The 25,462-nt window shown below is 37.8% G+C and overlaps 4 protein-coding genes across 7 annotated transcripts in view; 1 reads left to right on the forward strand and 3 right to left on the reverse strand.

Annotated features, from left to right (window-relative positions):
- Positions 1–25,462, reverse strand: part of LOC127877325 (uncharacterized) — a 218,465-nt gene that overhangs the window by 154,824 nt on the left and 38,179 nt on the right. The window lies entirely within an intron of this gene.
- The window catches only part of LOC127877326 (uncharacterized), a 218,236-nt gene that overhangs the window by 154,824 nt on the left and 37,950 nt on the right, over positions 1–25,462 (reverse strand). The gene's annotated exons all lie outside the window — the stretch shown is intronic.
- LOC127877328 (STAGA complex 65 subunit gamma-like) overlaps positions 1–25,462 on the reverse strand; it is a 231,612-nt gene that overhangs the window by 125,328 nt on the left and 80,822 nt on the right. The gene's annotated exons all lie outside the window — the stretch shown is intronic.
- LOC127877314 (transcription initiation factor TFIID subunit 1-like) overlaps positions 1–25,462 on the forward strand; it is a gene marked incomplete at its 3' end in the record, with an annotated part of 48,874 nt that overhangs the window by 17,113 nt on the left and 6,299 nt on the right. For both annotated transcript variants that reach the window (XM_052423032.1, XM_052423031.1), the window contains 17 exon segments: positions 1,761–1,826; positions 3,040–3,137; positions 3,531–3,653; positions 4,136–4,207; positions 5,566–5,682; positions 6,672–6,845; positions 10,637–10,810; positions 11,675–11,865; positions 13,103–13,217; positions 14,204–14,345; positions 15,195–15,325; positions 17,380–17,460; positions 19,412–19,534; positions 22,331–22,477; positions 22,880–22,982; positions 24,088–24,184; positions 24,484–24,604. In XM_052423032.1, coding sequence (XP_052278992.1) covers positions 1,761–1,826; positions 3,040–3,137; positions 3,531–3,653; positions 4,136–4,207; positions 5,566–5,682; positions 6,672–6,845; positions 10,637–10,810; positions 11,675–11,865; positions 13,103–13,217; positions 14,204–14,345; positions 15,195–15,325; positions 17,380–17,460; positions 19,412–19,534; positions 22,331–22,477; positions 22,880–22,982; positions 24,088–24,184; positions 24,484–24,604 — 2,075 coding nt within the window.

Consider the following 25,462-nt stretch of genomic DNA (forward strand, 5'->3'; position numbering starts at 1 on the left):
AGATAACTCTGGCGTGCATTTTGACAGAATTATGTGCCCTTTTTATACTTAGAAAATAAAATTTTTTGTTAAGTTTTATGTTTAGGTCCATTTTATTCCTTAAGTATCAAAGCTATTGCTTTCATACTTGCAACACTTACTAACTATCATAAGGGGACTGTGCAGGCAAAGTTATGTAACTCTGACTGGCATTTTGACAGAATTATGTGCCCTTTTTATACTTAGAAAATTGAAAATTTGGTTAAGTTTTGTGTTTAGGTCCACTTTATTCCTAAAGTATCAAAGCTATTGCTTTCATACTTGCAACACTTATTAACTATCATAAGGGGACTGTTCAGGCAAAGTTATGTAACTCTGACTGGCATTTGGACGGAATTATGGGCCCTTTATACTTAGAAAATTGAAAATATCAAGGCTATTGCTTTCAAACTTCAAATACTTTCATGCTATCATGAGGTAACTGTACCTGGCAAGTTGAATTTTACCTTGACCTTTGAATGACCTTGACTCTCAAGGTCAAATTATTAAATTTTGCTTAAATTGCCATAACTTCTTTATTTATGATTAGATTTGATTGATACTTTGACAAAACTACTCTTACCTGACATACCACAATAGACTCCACTCAAACCATCCCCCGTGCCCTCCCCCCCGAATTCCCCCCCTAATTTTTTTTTTTTTTTTTAAGATCATCTCACAAATGACCACCACACCCTCACACTACCCCCCCCCCCCCCACCCCACCCCCCAATTTTTTTTTGAAACGGTTAAAAAACACAAATATTTATTTTTATTATTTTATTTTTGAAATACCGTCCAACCATCGCACCCAAAAATCCCCTCCCCCCCACCCCCCACCCCCCCCACCCCCACCCCCCCCCCTGAAAAAAATATTTAATTTTTTTTGCATTTTTTTCCGCATTTTTGGAAGATAATGTAATAAATGTCCACACCCCCACACTATACACCCCTCTTCACTCCACCCCTCCCTCCTTTGTGATTGAAATTGAGAGTCCCTTCACCTTTAAAAAGAAAATAGATGAGCGGTCTGCACCCGCAAGGCGGTGCTCTTGTTGAACCCCATATAGTCACATGATTTTGCACCCTGCATAGGCTCATCTGGGAAGTCACTTTCCTCTGTTATGGTATGTTTCGTTTAAAGGAGGTATTTTTCTTAGCCAAAAATCCAGTTTAGGCATAAAGGGTTGTCCCTGATTAGCCATTAACTCTTTCAGTGCGGGAACCGAATTTTGAAGGCCTGTGCAAACAGTTTGGATCCAGATGAGACGCCACAGAACGTTGCGTCTCATCAGGATCCAAACTGTTTGCTTTTCTGATAGTATTCTTTGAAAAAAATAGAAGAAAATGCTAATTTATGAAATTTAGCAGACAACATTTTAGCAGACGACAAATTTCCCAGCATGCAAAGGGTTAAGCAGTTTGTCCAGAGAGAGGCTCATTTATATGGACTTTCTTTTCATGCTTTGATTCAAGTAAAGGAAGTTGTCACTTTACTTAACAAGATAGCTGCTGTGCGGCTTCAATGTGCTATTGGAGGCATTTGTCTTTTACAATCACAGCTCTTGTTAAGGATATTTTCGTAATGTGTGGCAAGGCATTTTATTTTTTGAAAATGACATTAACTTAAATCACTGTAACTGATTTAGTATATTATTTCATTTCAATATTGTTTAATATGTTTTCCCAAATTCCCATTTATGTGCTTCTTGACCACAAATCTATGACTATGGATGTTGCAGACAAACCAGGCTGGTCATCCAAGCCACTGATGAGGACAAACTCCACACCTTTAGGCACTAATCTAGGTAGGAACCACAAGGAATGACTACCTAAGCAGCGTGTCATGCAAAAATGTGTCTTTTGTCATATGCTTCCAGTGTTGCTCCAGACCAGCCTGCGTATCTCCTCGGTCCGTTCAGGGGCTCCTCTGTCCACTATAAAGTTACGCAAGGTTTGGTGGTCTCTTTAGCGGACAGGGTAGCTACAGATCAGACTGTGTGGATGCGTAGGCTTGTCTGGAGATATGCTGGCTGGATATCTAATAAGAATCTTTTTTACGTGACGTACATCATGCATGTTTTAACATAGTTGTATATATATTCACACTAGTTACAAATTGTTTTTATGAGTATGAGATTCCTATGTTTATTCTTTTGTTTTGACGTTTTAAACGTAATTTGTGTGCTGTAATGAATGGCTAGTTATTATTGGAAGTTTCATTATTGATAAAGATTGAAAGATTTTTTAAATTCTTATCAGTTTTGACTGTAATAGATAAAATATCACCATTGTTTAAAACCTGTTATGATAACCTTCCAATTTACCTTCCACACATACAAATGGATGAACAAGTAGTGTGAAAGAGAAGAAAAGAATTAAATAAATTGTTGATGCATAAGTTGATTATGTAATCAATGTCAGCTAGTCTATAGAATGTTTCCTGTTGTATATGCAATACACTATGCATACACCAAATAAATCTCATCCACTATATGTTATGTTGTATAAGAGATGCATTTAAAGTGATATTATTGGCATTTTTCACTGTTGAATTGAGCTGAAAAGAATTAACAGATCAAAAGAGTTAGTTAAAATGTGGTTACTGACGAATTATATGCAACTCATCTTGCTACCAGTTGTTTATAAAAATATATATTATCAATATTTTACGTGACTCACCCAGTTCTGTAAGCCGAAATGATCCATATAACAAAATAGTGTCTTTGTGTTGATGAACGAATCTGCACTAAAACTAAATTTAGATTCACATCATAAATCGAATCATTTCTGTTGTCAGTTGTCAAAACGAAGTACGGTTGATATTCAAATGCATTATTTTTCTCTTTCCGGGATATTGTTTTAGTATGTTGATGCTGCATGAACAAATATAAGTATATATGAAGTGAAAACACCTAAAATAAACAAGGGTTGCGATAGACACTTATAAACTGTAAGATGCCCATAATATCACTTTAAAGTACTGCTCATGTTGTACATGATATAACATCCTTATTGCAGATGATAAGCAGGACAGCAGCTGGTACTCCATCTTCCCCATTGAGAACCGGGAGCTGATCTATGGCAACTGGGAGGATGATATTATATGGGACGCAGAGGTAGGCAGATAGGAAATCACTATGATTTCATTTGCTCAATATGGCAATCAAATTATGTTTTGAGGAAAGCTTCATGTATCTTATGCTTGTACAAATGGTTGAGAGCATTTTCCATGTGAAAAAACTCCATAAAGGAAAATAAAAAACTGTCAATTTTATAGCCCCTTTATCTGTGTTTTTGAATAACCACTTTGGAAAACTGAATACAAGTACTTAAAACAAATTCTGACTTAGACATGTGACCTTTTCTATCCAATTCAAAAATGGCTATTTATAACTACTAGAATGCTATCAATGTGATTTGGAATCACTAATGGTACATAAGCTGTTTATCTGCATTGACCTAGTTGCTCAGAAATGCATTAATGACTGATGGTGTTGTTCATTTCACAGAACATGGACCATATTCCTGAGCCCAAGGTCCTCACCATTGACCCCAACGATGAGAACATCATCCTGAGTATACCTGAAGACAAGGATCCCAACACCACAGAAACACCCGCCAAGAAAGAGAAGGTCAGCAGCCGTGTGAACAAAATGTTTCCATGTCCTGAAGTTTTAATAGAAAATAGTTTACTTTTCTTAGTAAAAATGTATGTTAGACAATTTAACGCCCCCTTGGTGCAAAAAGGTACCATGTGATATTGAAATTAGAAGGCACATGATACCTTTTTGCAGCAATATAACAATACATTTTTCTTGTTGGTTGATTTATCACAAAGTTTATATTAATCATTCCAGGCTCAGTGTTTATTAATACTAGAACGGCTACTGTGGTGTTAATTAGTCATGTAAGTTAACATAGGTTGCTTATGTTTTCCCACCTGACGTTTCAAAGGAGGGTACTACAGGTTTTTGATCCGTCCATCCATCTGTCCTGCTGTCAATACAACATTGGAACGGTCCCATGCATATTGATTTAAGGTAACCACATCCAGTGTCCGTGTTGACATGTGTGTGATGATAACTCGTGCACGTCTGCCATGTTTGTGTTGCAGAGTGAGGTGAAGAAGTCTCGCATCCTGCTGGGGAAGGCTGGCATCATTAAGGATGATGATGAGGAAGAGGAGGTACACACAGACAACATTGGCGTATATATTATATGAGTCGTGTTCTGAGCTTAATGCATGTGCGTAAAGTTTCGTCCCAGATTAGCTTGTGCAGGCACAGGCTAATCTGGGACAACACTTTCCGCTTTTATGGTATTTTTAGTTTCAAGGAAGTCCCTCCTTACCGAAAATCAAGTTTAATCTGGGACGACACTTTACGCACATGCATTAAGCCCAGTTTTCTCAGAACGCGACTCATATAATAGAGAAAGACGGCTGTCCAGCTAGCGCAGTGGTTGGTACACTGGCTTCTCACCTAGGTAACCCGGGTTCGATGCCCGCTTACGGCAGCATGTGAGTTTGGTTGGCGGTTACCATACCGGACAGGTGGGGTTACCTTACCGGACAGGTGGTTACCATACCGGAAAGGTGAGTTTGGTTGGCAGTTACCATACCAGACAGGTGAGTTTGGTTGGCGGTTACCATACTGGAAAGGTGAGTTTGGTTGACGGTTACCATACTGGACAGGTGAGTTTGGTTGGCGGTTACCATACCGGACAGGTGAGTTTGGTTGGCGGTTACCATACTGGACAGGTGAGTTTGGTTGGCGGTTACCATACTGGACAGGTGAGTTTGGTTGGCGGTTACCATACTGGACAGGTGAGTTTGGTTGGCGGTTACCATACCGGACAGGTAGCGGTTACAATACCGGACAGGTGGCGGTTACCATACTGGACAGGTGGGGTTTTCTCAGGCTACTCTGGCTTCCCATTACAACACAAGACCACACCAAAATCGAAAAAAATTTCAGCAGCAACGAAATGGCTGGAAATTGCAGCTATAATTCAAAATTTGTCCCAAGTTTGGAGTCTAGTAAGTTAATTAGGAAGGCGTGCTGGGCACAATCCGGATCCACGCAAAATGTAGCCTCTGGCTCGGAAAGGACCGCATAATCTTTGAAATACACACTCACACATAACAGAGAACGAAAGACAGGTGGAGACACTGAAAAAAACCTCTGTGCTGAAAGAAGGAATTTGGGAGACATGAGGGAATTTGAACAAAGGAAAAGAGAATGAAATTAAAAATTGTATTACATATATACGCTCTGATAAAATAAAACAATATCATTTATTTTGTATGTAAGAAATTATAAGAACCCACAATACCCGCTAAAAATGAACCTTTAATTCCAAAACATGCAATTATACCATAATGCACAAGTTGTGATGGTATTCTGACAACAAATGTCAGGAAAATACAGAGTTTTTATGAAGGAAAATTTGTTGAAATATCAGGGAATTCTTCTTGATTATATCATTTGTTTTTCTGAAAGTCTTTACAAACTTCTAATGTTATATGTTGTGTCTGTATTGTAGCCGGCACAGCAGACTAACTCCAACATTGACCCGTACAACTGCTCCAATGATGAGTTCTACAATCCCAAGTTGATGGACTCTTCCCTCCGATCCAACATCGGTGTTAGTCTCATTCAGGTATGCTTATATTGAACACTTGTGGCAATGAGCCCTATCTGGCTTTAGTGTTTTATTAAGATTTATAGTAGACAGATTATGTATAAAAGAAGGCGTGAAATGAAGTTTAAATTTGCTAAAGTTAAAAATAGGATCCAGTTTTTTGTCCCCTACCGGTTTGACCGGAGGGGACGTATGGTTTTCGCTCTGTGCGTCTGTGAGTCTGTCTGTCTGTCTGTCACATTTTTCTGGATCCTGCGATAACTTTAAAAGTTCTTCATATTTTTTCATGAAACTTGAAACATGGATAGATGGCAATATGGACATTATGCACGTCATTTCATTTTGTTCCTACGTCAAATATTCTGGTTGCTATGGCAACAAATAGACTAGAAATACTGCTGAAAATGGTAGTTTTCTGGATCCTGCGATAACTTTAAAAGTTCTTCATATTTTTTCATGAAACTTGAAACATGGATAGATGGCAATATGGACATTATGCACGTCATTTCATTTTGTTCCTACGTCAAAAATTCTGGTTGCTATGGAAACAAATATATGGAAAAAAAATCTGACAATGGTGGAATTTCTTATAATGGTGGAGCCGGTAGGGGACATATATTGCTTGGCAATAGTCTTGTTATTAATATTTTGGTCCTAAAAGAAGGGTTGTTTACCCCCTTCAAGTTCTTAATGAAAGTTTTAAGACAGTATGCAATTTTTCTGTGTATAGCCATGTTAAGTTCACAGTTTTGTGTGGTAGGTCTGTCACCAAATGTGACGAACTGGAGAAAAAAGCCCATAGTTGGTTTTTTGAATGGCACATTTCATATTATGCAAACATGCCTTAAGTGGATTGTTTATCATCAAATCATAATGAGCTTACCATAATTTGTGTATATGTTCTTATTTTAAAGTAGTGTTGGTTGGCACTCAAGATTTTGAAAGTAAAAGTTTACGAGAGCTCAGACCTTTAGAACTACACCCCCTTTTTGCCGGACTGTTTTCAGCATTCTACGCCAGCAGTAGAGCTGCAGCAGCCATTCTTCCCGACTTACATGAACGAGAACAAGCTGCGTACCTTCCACAGGAACCCGCTCAAGAAGTACTCTCACGGAACTATAGCCATCCCTGGTCCACACTGCATAGAGGCTCTCTTCAAAATCATCAAGCGGAAAGCTAGGGTACATTCCACATGCCATGCTAGGTCCTTGTCATGTTTTCAATGAGAGGTGATAATGATGCCTGCCATTTGACTGGAAGGTTCTAGGTTTAAGTGTGAAACTAAGTTCTGATTCTACATATAGAAGCTTGAGAGTTTCATTTTAAGACTATGGATTTGATTGCTATCAAGATGAAATAAAATGGTTTAACCTTAGGTAATTGATGATTTGAAGAACAGATCATGCAGAAACAGTAATAAGAGATGTATCCATCGTTCAGACGTTAAGTAGCTTTTGAATACATTTAGTTAGTTGGAAACTGGTAAACATGTTTGTCATGTGTTAATGGAGACTTTTTCTTCATATAATTTTCTCTTAGACCATTTCAAAAGTAGAAATTAAAGATAAAGAAAAATACACACATATTTTTAGCTCCACTGGCCAAAGGCCAGCGAGGCTTATGTCATGGTCCTGTGTCCGTCGTGTGTGCGTGCGTGCGTGCCTCCGTGTGTGCGTGCGTTAACTTTTTCTTTTAACATCTTCTTCTCCTAAACTACTGGTCCAAATCTGATGAAATTTCTCAGGAATGTTCCTGTGGTGAGCCTCTTACAAATTTGTTCAAATTATGCCCCTGGGGTCAAATTTGACCCTGCCCCGGGGGTCAAAAAATTGAAAATTTGCTTATATAAGGCATATTTTGTGCAAACTTGATAAATCTTCTTGTCCATAACCATTAGGCCTAGGGCTACCAAATTTGGTATGTATTGACATCTTATAGTCCTCTACCAAGTTTGTTCAAATTATGCCCCTGGGGTCAAATTTGACCCTGCCCCGGGGGGTCAAAAAATTGAAAATTTACTTATATAAGGCCTATTTTGTGCAAACTTTAAAAATCTTCTTGTCCGTAACCATTGGTCCTAGGGCTACCAAATTTGCTATGTAGTGACATCTTATAGTCCTCTACCAAGTTTGTTCAAATTATGCCCCTGGGGTTAAATTTTACCCTGCCCTGGGGGGGGGTCAAAACATTGAAAATTTGCTTATATAAGGCCTATTTGTGCAAACTTTAAAAATCTTCTTGTCCATAACCGTATGGCATAGGGCTACCAAATTTGGTATGTAGTGACATCTTATTGTCCTCTACCAAGTTTGTTCAAATTATGCCCCTGGGGTCAAATTTGACCCTGCCCCGGGAGGTTAAAAAATTGAAAATTTGCTTATATAAGGCTTATTTTGTGCAAACTTTAAAAATCTTTTTGTCCATAACCATTGGGCCTAGGGCTACCAAATTTAGTATGTAGTGACATATTATAGTCCTCTACCAAGTTTGTTCACATTATGCCCCTGGGGTCAAATTTGACCCTGCCACGGGGGGTTAAAAAAATTTGCTTATATAAGGCCTATTTTGTGCAAACTTTAAAAATCTTCTTGTCCATAACCATTGGGCATAGGGCTACCAAATTTGCTATGTAGTGACATCTTATAGTCCTCTACCAAGTTTGTTCAAATTATGCCCCTGGGGTCAAATTTGACCCTGCCCCGGGGGTTAAAAAATTGAACATGTGCTTATATAAGGCCTATTTTGTGAAAACTTTAAAAATCTTCTTGTCCATAACCATTGGGCCAAGGGCTACCAAATTTGGTATGTAGTGACATCTTATAGTCCTCTACCAAGTTTGTTCAAATTATGCCCCTGGGGTCAAATTTGACCCTGCTCCGGGGGGTCAAAAAATTGAAAATTTGCTAATATAAGGCCTATTTTGTGAAAACTTAAAAAAATCTTCTCGTCCATAACCATCGGGCCTAGGGCTACCAAATTTGCTATGTAGTGACATCTTATAGTCCTCTACCAAGTTTGTTCAAATTATGCCCCTGGGGTCAAATTTGACCTTGCCCTGGGGGGGTCAAAAAATCGAAAATTTGCTTATATAAGGCCTATTTTGTGCAAACTTTAAAAATCTTCTTGTCCATAACCGTATGGCATAGGGCTACCAAATTATGTATGTAATGACATCTTATAGTCCTGTACCAAGTTTTTTCAAATTAAGCCCCTGGGATCAAATTTGACCGTTCTCCAGGAGTCACAAAATTGAACATATGCTTATATTGGGCCCATATTGTGCTAACTATAAAAATCTTCTTGTCCATAACCATTGGGCCTATTTCTACCAAATTCGGTAGGTAGTGACATCTAATAGTTCTCTACTTAGTTTGTTCAAATTTGACCTTGCCCCAGGGGTCACAAAAATGAACATATGCTTAAATAAGGCCTATTTTGTGCAAACTTTAAAAATCTTCTTTTCCTCAATTATAAAGCCTAGGGCTACTAAATTTGGTATGTAGTGATATCTAATAGTCCTCTACCAAATTTGTTCAAATTATTCCCCTGGGCTCAAATTTGACCCGGCCCCGGGGGTCACAAAACTGAACATATGATGTTTACCAGTGGAGATTACTGCGGCCGTTTGGCTGTGACCAACAACAACATCAACATCTTGTAAACATGAGATAAAACCCTGTCATTTAGTGCCATTTTAGGTCAGATGGTGACTGCTTACAAAGGCATTGAAGTAAGAACATGTGTTATGAATGTTTTTCTTATAAACTGAAAAAAGTCGGGTTTTATTTAAATATGTCGAAAGTGACCATATATCCGGATGAAAATATTTTGGATGACATGTTAATTTCATGTCTTTTTTGTAGTGTTAAAACCAGTTTAATAATATATTATTGATTTTAAAAACACAACTTTCATGAACATGATATAATTATTTCAAGGAAAGTCAATATATGATACTGCACGGTAAACTCAAAATTTGTATCCAAGAGAAGGTGTTGAAATTAATGAAGTGCAATGTTCTTAACTATTGTATATGCTGCTTTTTAATAACTAATGATTCATTGTTCCATTTGTGAATCGTGACTGATCATGAATTGTTGAAATGATTGTCAATTGCTCAACAATCCATATATATTTCTGACCATTTTATAATTTTCTTAATATAAGTTATGAATTGATCTTAGAAGTCAAATGTATTACTTAATTAAATACATTTATAAATATAAAGAAATAATCTTTAGATTATCATAATATTCTCAGGCCTGTTGGTCTTAGGGATGTGTGGGTTGATGAGCAATTTCTCCTTTTATCACAATTATTTCTACCCTACCTGATCATTTCCTTCATATTCCATTTTAATTCAATTGATGTCTGCAACCTCTTTCAAATTGGAAAAGTCCAAAATGTGTTGTTTGGTAAAGGGTTAAGGCATTTTGATTCCTATGGGTCTTGTGAATCTGTTTCAAATCAAATGCGTAGATTTGATCTTCAGCATCTAAAAATATGTGAAATAGAAAGAACGACAATATCTTTTGGAGAGATAAATGTACCTACGTTATAAGCAAAGGACCTGTGCAACAATTCCGAGGCTTTTTTGTCTGTTAAGTTTACACGGTAGTAACCTTTTCCATATATAAAAATGCTCACCCTTCCAACTTTAAGCGCCCAATGGGACGAGGGATAGAAAGAGAAAGTCACATGCTTGAGTACATTTCAACCTATGCCCATTACACGTTTTTTTCGCAAAGAAAAAACAGTGGAGCAATACAGGGCCATCATGGCCCTCTTGTTTATATTGTCAACACTCTTTCTGCTAGTTTAAGTACAGTTAAATGATTTAATGCATTCATTTAAGACAAGATTATTTACTACTAAAACCCTGTCAAGAATATTGCCTGTGCAAAAACCTGTCTGGATACTACATTGTTCATTTCCAACTGAAAAATTACAAACCTTCTGTGGTCTCTTACAGCTACGTGATCAGGAGCGTCAGGCGTTTGGGGGCGGGGACATATTCTTCATGCGCACCCCTCACGACCTGTCTGGTATGGACGGGGACATGGTGCTATGCGAGTACTCGGAGGAGTTCCCTCCCCTTATGATGCAGATCGGCATGGCAACCAAGATCAAGAACTACTATAAGAGGGTCTGTGAGCCTCTATTTTGAGATTTGTTTGTGATTGTTATTTTATTTAAATATTGTTGTTTAACCCTTTACCACTCAGATACGCATTTTGACATGTTTGTAGTACCTTTGAAAATCAAATGAAATTAAACACCTTTCTGACTAGATTCATGTTTTAAATTATCATTTACAAACCTTAGTTACTGATGAGCAGCAACAGCATAAAACCTGAACAAACTGAGAGTTACTCGCTGGCTGTTTTGGTGATATGCTGTTTGTATATATATGTTTTTCTCATTTCTGGGGGAAAGGGTTAAATCAGTTTGTTAGTTATTGAATCTACTTAATGGTATTAACAGTGAAATTTGTGTAAACTTCTTGAATGAAAACAGTGATACTTTAACAATTAATTGAGTTTTGTTGTTGAATAGAAAACTGGTTGAAAGATGATTACCTGCACTTAAGATTAATTGTTAATTTCCAGATTATTTTCCATAGTAGATAAAGATTGAAAAGAAAGATCATCCAATATGCATATATTTCATTCCACTTTTAATGCTAGCAGTGAAAAAAATTAGCACAAGCCATGTAAAATTTTATTTCTTTCGTGAAATACTTTGAAACCAATATTGTTCATTGGAAACTAATTTTTATGGGTTTTTGTGGGTATTCTTGATCAGAAAATCAAATGTGCAATGAATGTTTGTGTCCAAAGTCTTGTATCAGCCTTTATTAAAAAAATCTTCAAATTTAAGATTGAACAAAAATGACAGATTTAATTAATCCATGAAAGTTCACGTCAGCAAAAATAAAATTATATAAAGTTAAAAATTTGTGTTAGCTTGGTCTAAATACTAATGCAGATGTTTTATTGATCATGTTCAGAAGCCCGGTAAGGACATGACAGTGCCCCAGTTTCAGTACGGGGAGATCGCCTACGCCCACACGACCCCGTTCCTGGGCACCCTACTGCCTGGCCAGTGTCAGCAGGCGGTGGAGAACAACATGTTCAGGGCCCCCATCTACAGGCACACCCTGCCACCATCGGACTTCCTCATCATCCGCAATAGAAACCAGTGAGTCTCAGTTGCAGGGCTTCTTTTTAAAACATACTTCAACTAATAAAAAATTATTGTAGATTCATTTAGTGTTTTTTTGGCGTTGTCCGTCCGTCTTTCCGTCTGTCCGTCCGGCACTTTTGTGTCCGAAGCCATATCTTGGAAGTGCTTTGGCGGATTTTATTGAAACTTGGTATGAGTATATATATGGATAAGAGGATGATGCCTGCCAAATGGCATTGTAAACCATCTGTTAATAACGGAGTTATGGCCCTTTTATCTTGAAAAGCTTTTTTTGTGTCCGGAGGCATATCTTGGAAGTGCTTTGGGGGATTTCATTGAAACTTGGTATGAGTATATATATGGATAAGAGAATGATGCACGCCAAATGGCATTGTACGCTATTGGATAATAACGGAGTTATGGCCCTTTTGTATCTTGAAAAAATGCTTTTTTGAGTGTCAAATATAACACTTTTGTGTCCAGAAGCATATTGGCGGGGGATATCAATTCAATGAATTTGCTTGTTTCCATTGAATTTTGTAGATTTGTGTTCCAATTCTAAGAATTCTAATTCAATGATATATCTTGTGCATGCTTTGACTAATTTACTAATGAAGAAATATGTTCTGGCACACACTGTCATTGATTATTAAATGATCCTAATGGTTTGTTTTATGTGTTAAAAACAGATCATACTAATTTTTTATGCCCCCAAAGGAGGGCATATAGTGATTGGACCGTCCGTCTGTCTGTCTTTCCGTCACACTTTGCATTTAGGTTTTGCATTAAGGTTTCAAAAAATGCTCATAACTTCTATGTCGCTTCAGATAGCAACTTGATGTTTTACATGCATGTGTATCTCATGGAGCTGCACATTTTGCGTGATGAATAATCAAGGTCAAGGTCATCCTTCAAGGACAAAGGTCAAATATTTGGCTTCAAAGCGGCGCAGAAGGGGGCATTGTGTTTCTGACAAACACATCTCTTGTTTTGGATATGTAATGAAATTAAAAGTTTAATGGATTGGAAAACCATAATTAGAATTTCTACAGCCTGCATTTGAAAAAGTTGTTGGATACTATGTAAGGCATTATGTTGAATGCTGTGAATTCTCTTTCCTGCAATATTTAAATGTTTATACATAATTTGTTAAGGATAATCAGGACTTATTTAAAATCATGCTACCCTGCAATTATTCAGCCCTTACCCCATAACATAAGATGGTCTAAGATGTCTGTTTACTTTGTTTTAGCTTATATATTCGAGAGGTTGAGACCATATTCTGTGTGGGTCAGCAGTGCCCATTGTACGAAGTTCCTGGACCAAACTCCAAGAGGGCAAATAACTTCATCAGAGATTTCTTACAGGTTTGCATTCAATGCTTTTAGTTTTTTAGTGATTTTATTATGCCCCCGGTAGGGTGGCATATAGCAGTTGAACTGTCCGTCAGTCAGTATGTCAGTATGTGTGTATGTCAGTCTGTCTGTATGTCCGAAAATAACTTTAACGTTGGCCATAACTTTTTCACTATTGAAGATAGCAACTTGATATTTGACATGCATGTGTATCTCATGGAGCTGAACATTTTGAGTGGTGAAAGGTCAAGGTCATCCTTCAAGGTCAAATGTCAAATAAATGGCGTCTGTCCGTCCGAAAACTTTAACATTGGCCATAACTTTTTCAATATTGAAGATAGCAACTTGATATTTGGCATGCATGTGCATCTCAGGGAGCTGCACATGTTGAGTGGTGAAAGGTGAAGGTCAAGGTCATTCTTCAAGGTCAAATGTCAAATATATGGCGTCTGTCTGTCCGAAAACTTTAACATTGGTCCTAACTTTTTCAATATTGAAGATAGCAACTTGATATTTGGCATGCACGTGTTTCTCATGAAGCTGCACATTTTGAGTGGTGGAAGTTCAAGGTCAAGGTCATCCTTCAAGGTCAAAGGTAAAAAAAATAAAAAAATCAAAGTGGCATTCTCATGAAGCTGCACATTTTGAGTGGTGGAAGTTCAAGGTCAAGGTCATCCTTCAAGGTCAAAGGTCAATGTTTTTGTTTTTTTCAAAGCGGCGTTCTCATGAAGCTGCACATTTTGAGTGGTGGAAGTTCAAGGTCAAGGTCATCCTTAAAGGTCAAAGGTCAAACAATTTTATTTTTTTTCAAAGTGGCGCAATAGGGGGCATTGTGTTTCTGACAAACACATCTCTTGTTTTCTAATTTGTAAAGCTTAACAGTCCATTTATTGTTAATATAATTTCAACTTACCTGTAACTGCATCTTAAAAAGATAATTAAGTGAATGAAAATATGTAAGAAATCTCACAGTTTCCTATCCAGTAGTTATATTGCAGGTGTTCATTTATCGGTTATTCTGGAAAAGCAAGGACAACCCTCGGCGGATCCGAATGGACGACATCCGTAAAGCGTTCCCGTCTCACTCTGAGAGCAGCATCAGAAAGAGGCTCAAGCTGTGTGCAGATTTTAAGCGAACAGGTATGTTGTCTTTGGCTACAGATAGTTACTTTTAAAGGAGCCTATTTTATTCTCAATGAATTATTATTCCTTATGCATCCTTGAGTCGCCTTTGTCTTATAGTACCATTTTGTATAAGGATGGTTTTCTTAATTTTTTTCATGTGTTGTTTGGATGCTTTTGATCCTCTTATCATCTGATATTTGCAATACTTAAAGAATTGTTCCGTTTTTGACAAAACAATCATGTAACTGTTATCAACAAAATTGATAATTGTACGTGAGCTGCGTTTTGAGAAAACTGGGCTTAATGCAAGTGCTTGAAGTGTAATCTCAAGCTTATTTGGGACAACTTTTTCCGCTTTTATGTTGTTTTATGTCCCCCACCCCTATAGTGGGGGACATATTGTTTTTGCCCTGTCCGTTGGTTTGTTTGTTTGTTTGTTTGCACCAACTTTAACATTTTGCAATAACTTTTGCAATATTCAAGATAGCAACTTCATATTTGGCATGCATGTGTATCTCATGGAGCTGCACATTTTGAGTGGTGAAAGGTCAAGGTCAAGGTCATTCTTCAAGTTCAAAGGTAAACAAAAACAAATCCAAGGGAAGCAGTAAGCTTTAATGGGAGATAATTATCTGAACCTGCCAAATGATAACAAAATATATATAAAAGCGGCGCAGTAGGGGACATAGTGTTTCTGACAAACACATTTCTTGTTTGTTTTAAGGATAGTCTCTTCTTAGAGAAAATCAAGTATAGGGGAAAAGTGTGGCCAATCCTGCAGCTGCACAGGCTAATCAGGGACAACACTTAATACATATGTATTAAGCCTAGTTTTCCCAGAACAAGTTCATTCATTTATTGTAGGTATGGACTCTAACTGGTGGGTGCTGAAGCCAGACTTCCGACTGAAGACTGAAGAGGAAATGAGGAACATGGTGTCCCCGGAGCAGTGCTGCTCCTACTACAGCATGCTGGCAGCTGAACAGAGGCTCAAGGTGGGCTCTCAAACTATGCACTAACACTTATCCTTGGTTGATATTTGGGCTGTTGATAAAATTTACAAATCCATGAATTTAACATCCAAGGATCATACATCATTTTATTAATCAATGAAATTTAATTTCATCAAAAATAAATGAAACAATGGTTATTTCAATATGCTGTTCCTGCAGGTACTACAAATTTATTACCTTTTCTATTTACTTATAGTCTTAAACTATGTTATTGTTAAATCCATTATTTTCATGGACTTCTCATCTTAGCCCTTTTGTGCTCCAACCATTTTGCAAATTTATTATCACTGTGAATATTTGCAGACGAACAATTAGTCAGCTTACTGTGAAACCACCTTAATGTGTGAGGTACAAATATAGCATGATTTCAATGACAGTCATAAAAGGGCAATGTCTAATTTGTACAATATCAACTACAAAAATAATCTAACAAAATATGCAAATATGTATTGATGTAACTGCCAATCAGGCAAAATATCAGTGCAACTCCTTACAATGACAGTTTTTTTTTTTTTGTCAGAATAGAATCAGGTTTTAAGCTGTTTAAGATTGTAGGATGCAGGCTTTGTCTTTTAAACACTTAAACTGCATTTTCAGCTCACCTGAGCACAACGTGCTCATGGTGAGCAATTGTGATCGCCTTTTGTCCGTTGTGCGTCGTGCGTCGTCAACATTTACCTTGTTAACACTCTAAAGGTCACATTTATTGTCCAATCTTCATGAAACTTGGTTAGAACATGTGTCTCAATAATATCTTGGAAGAGTTTGAAAATGGTTCCGGTTGGTTGAAAAACATGGCTGCCAGGGGGCGTGGCAGTTTACCTTAAAGGCTTTAGTAAAACCTTGTTAATACTCTAGAAGTCACATTTTTTGTCCAATCTTCATCAAACTTTGTCAGAACATGTGTCCCAATAATATCTTGGACGAGTTCGAAATTAGTTCCGGTTGGATGAAAAACATGGCCGCCAGGGGGCGTGGCAGTTTTCCTTATATGGCTATAGGAAAACCTTGTTAACACTCTAGAAGTCACATTTTTAGTCCAATCTTCATGAAACTTTGTCAGAACATGTGTCCCAATAATATCTTGGACGAGTTTGAAAATGGTTCCGGTTGGTTGAAAAACATGGCCGCCAGGGGGCATGGCAGTTTTCCTAATATGGCTATAGTAAAACCTTGTTAACACTCTAGAAGTCACATTTTTAGTCCAATCTTCATGAAACTTGGTCAAAACATGTGTCCCAATAATATCTTGGACGAGTTCGAAAATGGTTCCAGTTGAATGAAAAACATGGCCTCCATGGTGCGGGGCAGTTTTCCTTATATGGCTTTACTGTATGGTAAAACCTTGTTAACACTCTAGAAGTCACATTGGGCTCATGATAGTTGGTCAGAATATTTGAACTAATAATATCTGGGCTAAGTTCAAAAATGGTTGAGATCCGTTAAAAAACATGGCCGCAAGGGGGCGTGGCATTTTTCCTTAAATGGCTATTTACTACAAAACCTTGTTAACACTCTAGAAGTCACATTTATTATCCAATCTTTATGAAACTTGATCAGAACATTTGTTCTAACAATAGCTTGAGTGAGTTTGAAAATGGTTATGGTTCGTTGAAAAACATGGCCGCTAGGGGGGGGGGGGGCAGTTGTCCTTATATGGCTTTAGTGAAAACTTGTTGACACTATATTAGCCACATTTAGTGGCCAATCTTCATGAAACTTGGTCAGAACATTTGTCCCAATGAAATTTTTTTAGAGATTGAAGCTTGGTCATATGAGCTCAAAAACTAGGTCGCAAGGTGAAATATAAAAAAAACATGTTAAAAGTCACTTTTTCGGTCCAAAATAATCTTCATGAATCAGCTTGCATTTTTTTCAAAATAGTCTAGTTCCTTTGGCTTTCAGGTGAGCGCCTTAGGGCCTGATGGCCCTCTTGTTGATGTTAACCTTGTTACCTTTTTAATGTTGTAGGACACAGACTTTCTCTTGTAAACACTTTTTTGACATTTGCCTCGTTACCCTCTGTCATGTTGTAGGATGCAGGCTACGGAGAAAAGTCTCTGTTTGCTCCAGATGAGGACAATGAGGAGGAAACTCAGATGAAGATTGAAGACGAGGTAAGTGGTTAGTGTGCAACTGCTTGTACAGTCCCATCAGCCATGTTGCACATATGTGTCTTGTTCTGATAAAACTGGGCATAATACATGTGCGTAAAGTGTCATCCCAGATTAGCCTGTGCAGTCTGCACAGGCTAATCAGGGACGACACTTTCCGCCTTAACTTGAGTTTTGGTAAGGAGGGACTTCCTTGAAACTAAAAATACCATTAAAGCGGAAAGTGTCGTCCCTGATTAGCCTGTGCGGACTGCACAGGCTAATCTGGGACGACACTTTACGCACATGAATTAAGCCCAGTTTTCTCAGAACAAGACAAATATGCTAAGATAATGTGGGACATGCACCTGTCCTGGTTGTCCCATTACCATAGATATTTGTATCACAAACATTCACAAGAACTGCTTTCTAGGATTGAGAAATACAGGAAACTAAAGGTATATATGCTGAGAATTATTTGAGCTATCATTTTCTTTCACTGTTCCAGTATATATTTGTAGCATATTCACAAAATGTTAGAATTAGTATATTGCTTTTTTCTTACATCATGCAGAATGATTATGTATGTCTACTTGCCTTGTCCTGTAGAGACAGTGTTTATTTCCATATTAGGTGAGAATCGGTTCATTTCCAGTCAGTAAGGTTTAATGGTTGTCATGGAAGTAAACATTATGATGCCATTAAATACAGTATAGCTAAGTAAACTGATGTTATGTCTTGCTGGGGAGAAAATGGCAATCAAAAGTTATTTCATGGTTATATACAGACCCTTAGAAATGTTGTAAAGTGTAATACAATTTTGTTGTGCTCTCACTCTGCTCGGAACCAGTATTCCTTTACTGCATCTGTAGTACACTTCCAGGGTTTTTTTTTACTAAGAAAGTGACGCCGATATTCGGCGTCTTCCCCTACCAGAATTTTTCCCCTCAAAATACAATTTCCCCACCAAAAATATCATTTTTCACCAAAATATAATATTTTCTCTCAAAGAAATGTTTATTTTTCCTTTGGGCATTCGACAATTATCCAATTTGCACCATGTACAACGATCTTTCTCTCTCTCTCCAGACGAACACAAAAAATCTGGGAATCCCAGTTATTCTAAATATAGCTCTTAAATAACGTTATGTAAACTGGGCAACTAATCGTAATAATCATGTGACTATTTAACTGGATACCGGTCTTGCGCGAGAAGGGTGTTTCGTCAATAAATTACCAGAAACCAGTCGAATTTTCATACGGGCTATGTGCAAGCCAAGATATAAACGTGAAAACAGAAAAAAATGTCTCACAATTGGCGTTCTTATACAAACAAAATAAAACATTCGGAATTGGAAGATACTGAACGCATCGAGGCATTTTTTAAGAAAGAATCATCGAAAACCGTTATAACCCATCAGGATTCTGAGGTAATCAACATCGAACATTGTGAAAGTGAAAGTAGACAATCGGCAGCTGCTGCTCCTTTCCCTTCCAATACTGTAGCAGATCAAGATCGTCAACCCATTCATCATGAAATTGAAATCACAAAATTGACATCGTCCCCCGGCCCCAGTACAGAAATATAGTTGAAAACATTTCCCATAATTAGATCTACACCTGCAAGTTAATTAAGGACTTTGACTTTAATACGTGTTAAATGTGTTTTAGAACAAAAAGGACGGAGACAAGCCTCTTTTGATGAGTTATAGACATTGAAATGAACAGTTTTTATTTTTTCCCCTAATATGTCTCTTTCGCACTCTTTTTTCCCCTTTCACCCAGCGTCCAGCGTCTTCCCCTTTCTCTAAAAAAAACCCCTGACTTCTCAGGGTTAGTATTAAGCTGTGTAAATAACAATGTATCTTTAATAGTGTGAAACTCTATTAAAAAATCATAGGATCAAATAGTTATCACTATTGCTCTGCCAGTACATGTGCATGCTAGCCTCATGCTCAGTTATTGTTGTTATCAGGTGCGCACTGCTCCCTGGAACACCACCCGTGCCTACATCTCTGCCATGAAAGGCAAGTGCCTCCTGGACCTCAATGGAGTGGCAGACCCCACAGGGGTAGGGCAGGGATTCTCCTACATCAAGGTATGGCATCTCATTATCAGTCATGATTGGAGACTTGTTGGGTTAGCATTTTTGCAAACCAGCTTGCTGTAAAAAATTGTGTGTACACAGATCCACAAATGGCATATGAGTTGTTTATTTTTTGAGATGCAGCTATAAATGTTATTTTTTTTATTGCAGAGCTTTAAATAAGGTGCATAAAAGCTAAGATATACCTTCAATTTAACTAAAAAATAATGATTTGAAGAGATGCTTAAAGAGATGCATTGGAAACATTAAAAAGTCGTTATCAACATTTGATTACATGTGTAACTATACATGTAAAATAAACCAATATTTGAAGGTCTTAATCACAAACATGTTGTATTTAACAGATGGTGCCATAAATGTATTGTTTTGTCTTATTAGACTAAATCTTTTTCTTTTTATATGGTACTTTATTTATCCAGCATTATATTCCATCAATGATGGTGAACATCTAACACACATCACCCTTTTCATATGAGACTATAGTCCTGATTTGAGTAAGAGATTTTATTCCAAATAGAAAGTGCTTTTTTGATGTCATATTCACGCTCAATTTTGTTGTTCTGAGTGTCCAGGCTAGTCAGTACTAGGGTAACTAAAAAACCTGATGTCTTTGATAAGATTATGATGAAGTTTTTCAAGTACAGTAGACTCTCTGTAAACCGGACGGTCTAGGGACCGGCCTGATCGTCTGGTATTCAGAGAGTTCCGGTTTACAAAGAGTATGCATATTGCCGATATATACATTGTATGCATTGTGTACAAAATCATATAAGAATAAAACAAACCATATACATTTACATGTACTATGTGATAACTGTTCTCATGTAATGTTATTATTAAAAAAATGTGCTGTTATTTGATTAACAGCAAAAAACATTCCATACCGACTTGGCAATGAATGAATTTGCAGACAGATTGATGGATACTGAATGGTCATATTTCTCAAAGTTTTATCTGACAAACAAAACACACAACTATTTAAGCGATTAAAACATGGCTATAAGTTCTTTTAAACTATCCGAGAAGATGACAAGAAAGTGAAAGTCGCAACGGCATGCATTAATTTTGTAATTAAATTGTTTATCATAAGCTTATAAAAACGATCGCATCAATCACTTTTTGGTGTCTATGATAGACATTCACAGTTTGTTTAACATTATTTAATCGGACTTCAATACTGCGGAAACGACTTGACACCTTTACGGTATGTTTAATCCGATTATCGATAATTGCGCGAGCGGAATGTGTGACACCGCACGCGCTGTGCTGACTAGGTATTGTTTTTTACACGCCTCGGGCGTCCTGACAATTTAGACCGTACGGTGTACTAAATGTATTTTACGTTGAAAACGACGAAATTCAATGAGATATCCGTTTGGTTTCCAGTTTTGAGAGAGTTCGGTTTATTCAACATTTTTAAACAAAGAAATAGAAGGGGAAAATAAGGGACTGGCACGACCGTTTGGAATCGGGAGAGTTTCGGTATTCTGAGAGTCCGGTATTGGCAGAGTCTACTGTATTTGCAGTTGCAAAATATTTTTTATACCCCCACTAAATGAAGTTTAGGGGGGATATATAGGAGTGAGCTGAGCTTGTCTGTCGGTCGGTTGGTCGATCCATCCGTGTCGGCTCTCTAATTCAAGTAGTTTTGATCCGATCTTCACCAAACTTGGTAAGAAGTTGTATCTACATGATGGCTAGGCCAAGTTCGAACATGGGCCTTGCCGGGTCAAAAACTAGGTCACGGAGTCACTTAGTGCGTTTTAAACATTCAGCATGTTGTCAGCTTTCTAATTCAAGTAGTTTTCATCAGAGCTTCACCAAACTTGGTCAGAAGTTGTATCTAGATGATGCCTAGGCAAAGTTCGAACATGGGTCATGGCAGGTCAAAAACTAGGTCATGGGGGTCACTTAGTGCTTTTTAAACATTGAGCATGGTGTCCGCTCTCTAATTAAAGTAGTTTTCATCAGATCTTCACCAAATTTGGTCAGAAGTTGTATCTAGATGATGTCTAGGTCAAGTTCAAATATGGGTCATGATGGTTCAAAAACTTGGTCACGGAGTCACTTAGTACGTTTTACACATTCAGCATGGTGTCTGCTCTCTAATTCAAGTAGTTTTCATCCGATCTTCACCACACTTGGTCAGAAGTTGTATCTAAATGATGTGTAGGTCATGTTCGAACATGGGCCATGCAGGGTCAAAAACCAGGTCACTTAGTGCGTTTAAACATTGAGCATGGTGTCCGCTGTTTTTTGTGAAGACAACATGCAAAATATTCTGTGTCAATGCGGCATGTGGGGTTTTCGTCACGTCTGTGACAAAGCTCTAGTTAAGAATTAAAATCTGGGAGGAAAATAAGAATTGCAGTAAAAGTTATCTGGATCCCTGGTTGTGTATATCCTTTCAGTGGCCTTTTAGGCATTTTATATGAAAAACCTTTAAAATAAATAACATTCCGGCTAGATAATATTTGCCCACACAGCACACCACACACACCAAAGACAACCCAGGAGACATTAAACATAGCTTAATGGTGGAGGTCACTAGGGTAATCAGTATTTTCTGAGTAATCAACAGATCTCAAGCAAGTGGCCATGTTCAAAATCTTTTCAAAGAAACGAAACACTGGTTCTTCCCAGATTAAAGACTCAAATGAGCCTTTGACTTTTGCTGCGATATATCTGAATATGTATTAACTAAAAAATGGTTTAAAGATGTTACAACAATTTGGCCAAATAAGTGCACGCATATCAATATTGATGACCACTTCTGCTCCCTACCAGGTGCCAAACAAGCCCCAGCCCCGAGACGAGGGTAAGGACAACACCCCTCAGAAGAAGACAGTCACAGGCACAGACGCTGACCTCCGTAAACTCTACCTGAAGGACGCCAAGCAGCTCCTGCGCAAGTTTGGGGTGCCAGAGCACGAGGTATGTAACCAGTGTGAGTCGAGTTCTGGTAAAACTGGGCTTAATGCATGTGAATAAGAGTGTCATCACAGATTAGCATTTGCAGTCCGTACAGGCTTATCAGGGACAACACTTTCTGCTTTTATGGAATTTTTTGTTTAAAGGAAGTATTTTTTTAACGAAAATACAGCTAAGGCAGAAATTGTTGTCCCTGATTAGCCTGTGCAGGCAACACTCTAAACTTTTAGCCCAATTTTCCCAGAACGAGAATGAAATGTGTTATCAGACCCTATGCTCACTCCTTCATTTGCTTTAATACACGTAGTAGGTTCAAAATTTAGTGAAAGAAAAAACAAAGTGTTCCCAGCTTTAAGACACTTTATGTATGACTCTGTCATTGTAGCAATTGTGCGTGTGTTTCAGATAAAGAAGCTGTCTCGGTGGGAGGTTATAGACGTAGTCCGCACCATGTCAACGGAGCAGGCCAAGGCAGCAGCGGCCCAGGAGCAGGGCAATGAAGGAGGAGGTTAGCCTCTGATCTTGTGTCTATTGTAGACATGGCCTGGGATTTTGCTGGGAGGGGGGGGGGGGTCTGGGGCGGCACCCATTTTCTTATTGAAAAACTGAGCTTAAAGAGGAGAAATGACATCTCTTTTTGAAACCAGTAAATTCCTTTATTTATCAAATTTAGTACATAAATTCTTACTTTAATGCTTAAATACTTAAATGATATCATATGGAAATTTTGGATTAACACAAAATGAAGAAGTAAAATTATGCATGGAATAAGGTTATATATTTTTCAATGCATTATAGATATTTTATCAAGGCAATGGAATTCTACTCTGAAAACATAACAGTCCTTCAGTCACCAAATGTATATATTTATGCCCCCCTTTGAAGAAGAGGGAGTATATTGTTTTGCACATGTTGGTCGGTCGGTCAGTCGGTCGGTCGAACCGTTCACCAGATGGTTTTCGTATGATAACTCAAGAACGCTTAGGCCTAGGATAATGAAATTTCATAGGTACATTGATCATGACTGGCAGATGACCCCTATTGATTTTCAGGTCACTAGGTCAAAGGTCAAGGTCACAGTGACTCAAAACAGTAAAATGGTTTCCGGATGATTACTCAAGAATGCTTACGCCTAGGATCATGAAACTTAATAGGAACATTGATCATGACTGGCAGATGACCCCTATTGATTTTCAGGTCACTAGGTCAAAGGTCAAGGTCACAGTGACTCGAAATAGTTTAATGGTTTCCGGATGATAACTCAAGAATGCTTACACCTAGGATCATGAAACTTCATAGGTACATTGATCATGACTGGCAGATGACCCCTATACATTTTCAGGTCACTAGGTCAAAGGTCAAGGTCACAGTGACTCAAAACAGTAAAATGGTTTCCTGATGATAACTCAAGAATAATTAGGCCTAGGATCTTGAAACTTCATAGGAACATTGATCATGACTGGCAGATGACCCCTATTGATTTTCAGGTCACTAGGTCTAATGTCAAGGTCGCATTGACAAAATACGTATGCCACTACAACTGACAGCCCATATTGGGGGCATGCATGTTTTACAAACAGCCCTTGTTAAAAGTAAATCCTAATGCTATTCAGGTTGGAACAAGTTTGCTCGAGGCAATAGATTTTCTGTGGCTGAGCACCAGGAAAGATACAAAGAAGAGTGTCAGCGACTGTTTGACCTTCAAAACAGGTAGTGTTTTCAGCAATGCTCAAATTAAATGTATTTAACTACAGCTTCTTTGAAATATTTTACATATTTTTCTATTTGCTGAGTACACTATGTACAGAACTATAGTGGAACATTTTCAGAGTCATTATTGGTTAAATGTTTCTTTTTATATTTTGCCAAATTGAAGTGAAAATATAAGGCAATCACAAATCCATGTAAATCCATGTATGTACATAAATATAAATGTCATATGATTACAAAATGTAGAATCCACAAATATTATTTGATTTTACGTGATGTTTGTATGGTATTGTGACCAGAATTCTGTCCTCGACGGAGCACCTGTCTACGGACGAGGGATCTAGCTCGGAGGACTCTGAGTTTGATGAAATAGGCAAGAACCTGGAGAGCATGTTATCCAGCAAGAAGTCAACATCTCAGGTGGGTCATTTGAGCCTTGTTCTGGAAAAACAGAACTTAATGTATGTGCGTAAAGTGTCGTCCTTGATTAAGCTGCGCAGTCCGCACAGGCTATTCAGGAACAACACTTTCCACCTTTAGGGATTCTTAGCTCACCTGAGCACAACGTGCTCATGGGTTGTGCTCATGGTGAGCTTTTGTCATCGCCTTTTGTCCGTCGTCAACATTTGCCTTGTTCACTCTCTAGAGGCCACATTTATTGTCCAATCTTCATGAAATTTGGTCAGAAGATTGGTTTCAATGATATCTTGGATGAGTTCGAAAATGGTGACATTTGCTTGAAAAACATGGCTGCCAAGGGGCAGGGCATTTTTCCTTATATGGCTATTGTAAAACCCTGTTAACACTCTAGAGGCCACATTTATTTTCCAATCTTCGTGAAACTTGGTCAGAAGATTTATCCCAATAATATCTTGTTATCTCAGGTGAGCGACTTTGGGCCTTTCAGGCCCTCTTGTTTGGTTTTGAAGGAAGTACAAAATTTGGCGTGGGTGGAAAGAGTCATTCTTGATTAGCCTTTGCTGGTTGCACACGCTAATCAGAGGCAGATGTTAATGCACATGCATTAAGTCCAGCCCTCAGGAAGTTTCTTTGATTAACCAGCTTTTAAATGAGTGTATGAGTTTATTTTTTAGCATCAAAAGAGTGGTTTTCTGGTCAATAACTGTTTTCATTTTGCAATTAGTCCTGTCAAGGTTAAGGTCACTGTTACTAAAAATAATGTAACAATCTATTTGAAATAATAGTTTGAAATGAGGCATTGCACACAAATTGTGTTTGTTCATAGCTAAAGGCTGACATCATTTGGGATTGTACATT

The sequence above is a fragment of the Dreissena polymorpha genome, chromosome 4, assembly GCF_020536995.1.
Source record: "Dreissena polymorpha isolate Duluth1 chromosome 4, UMN_Dpol_1.0, whole genome shotgun sequence".
Taxonomy (NCBI): Eukaryota; Metazoa; Mollusca; class Bivalvia; order Myida; family Dreissenidae; genus Dreissena; species Dreissena polymorpha.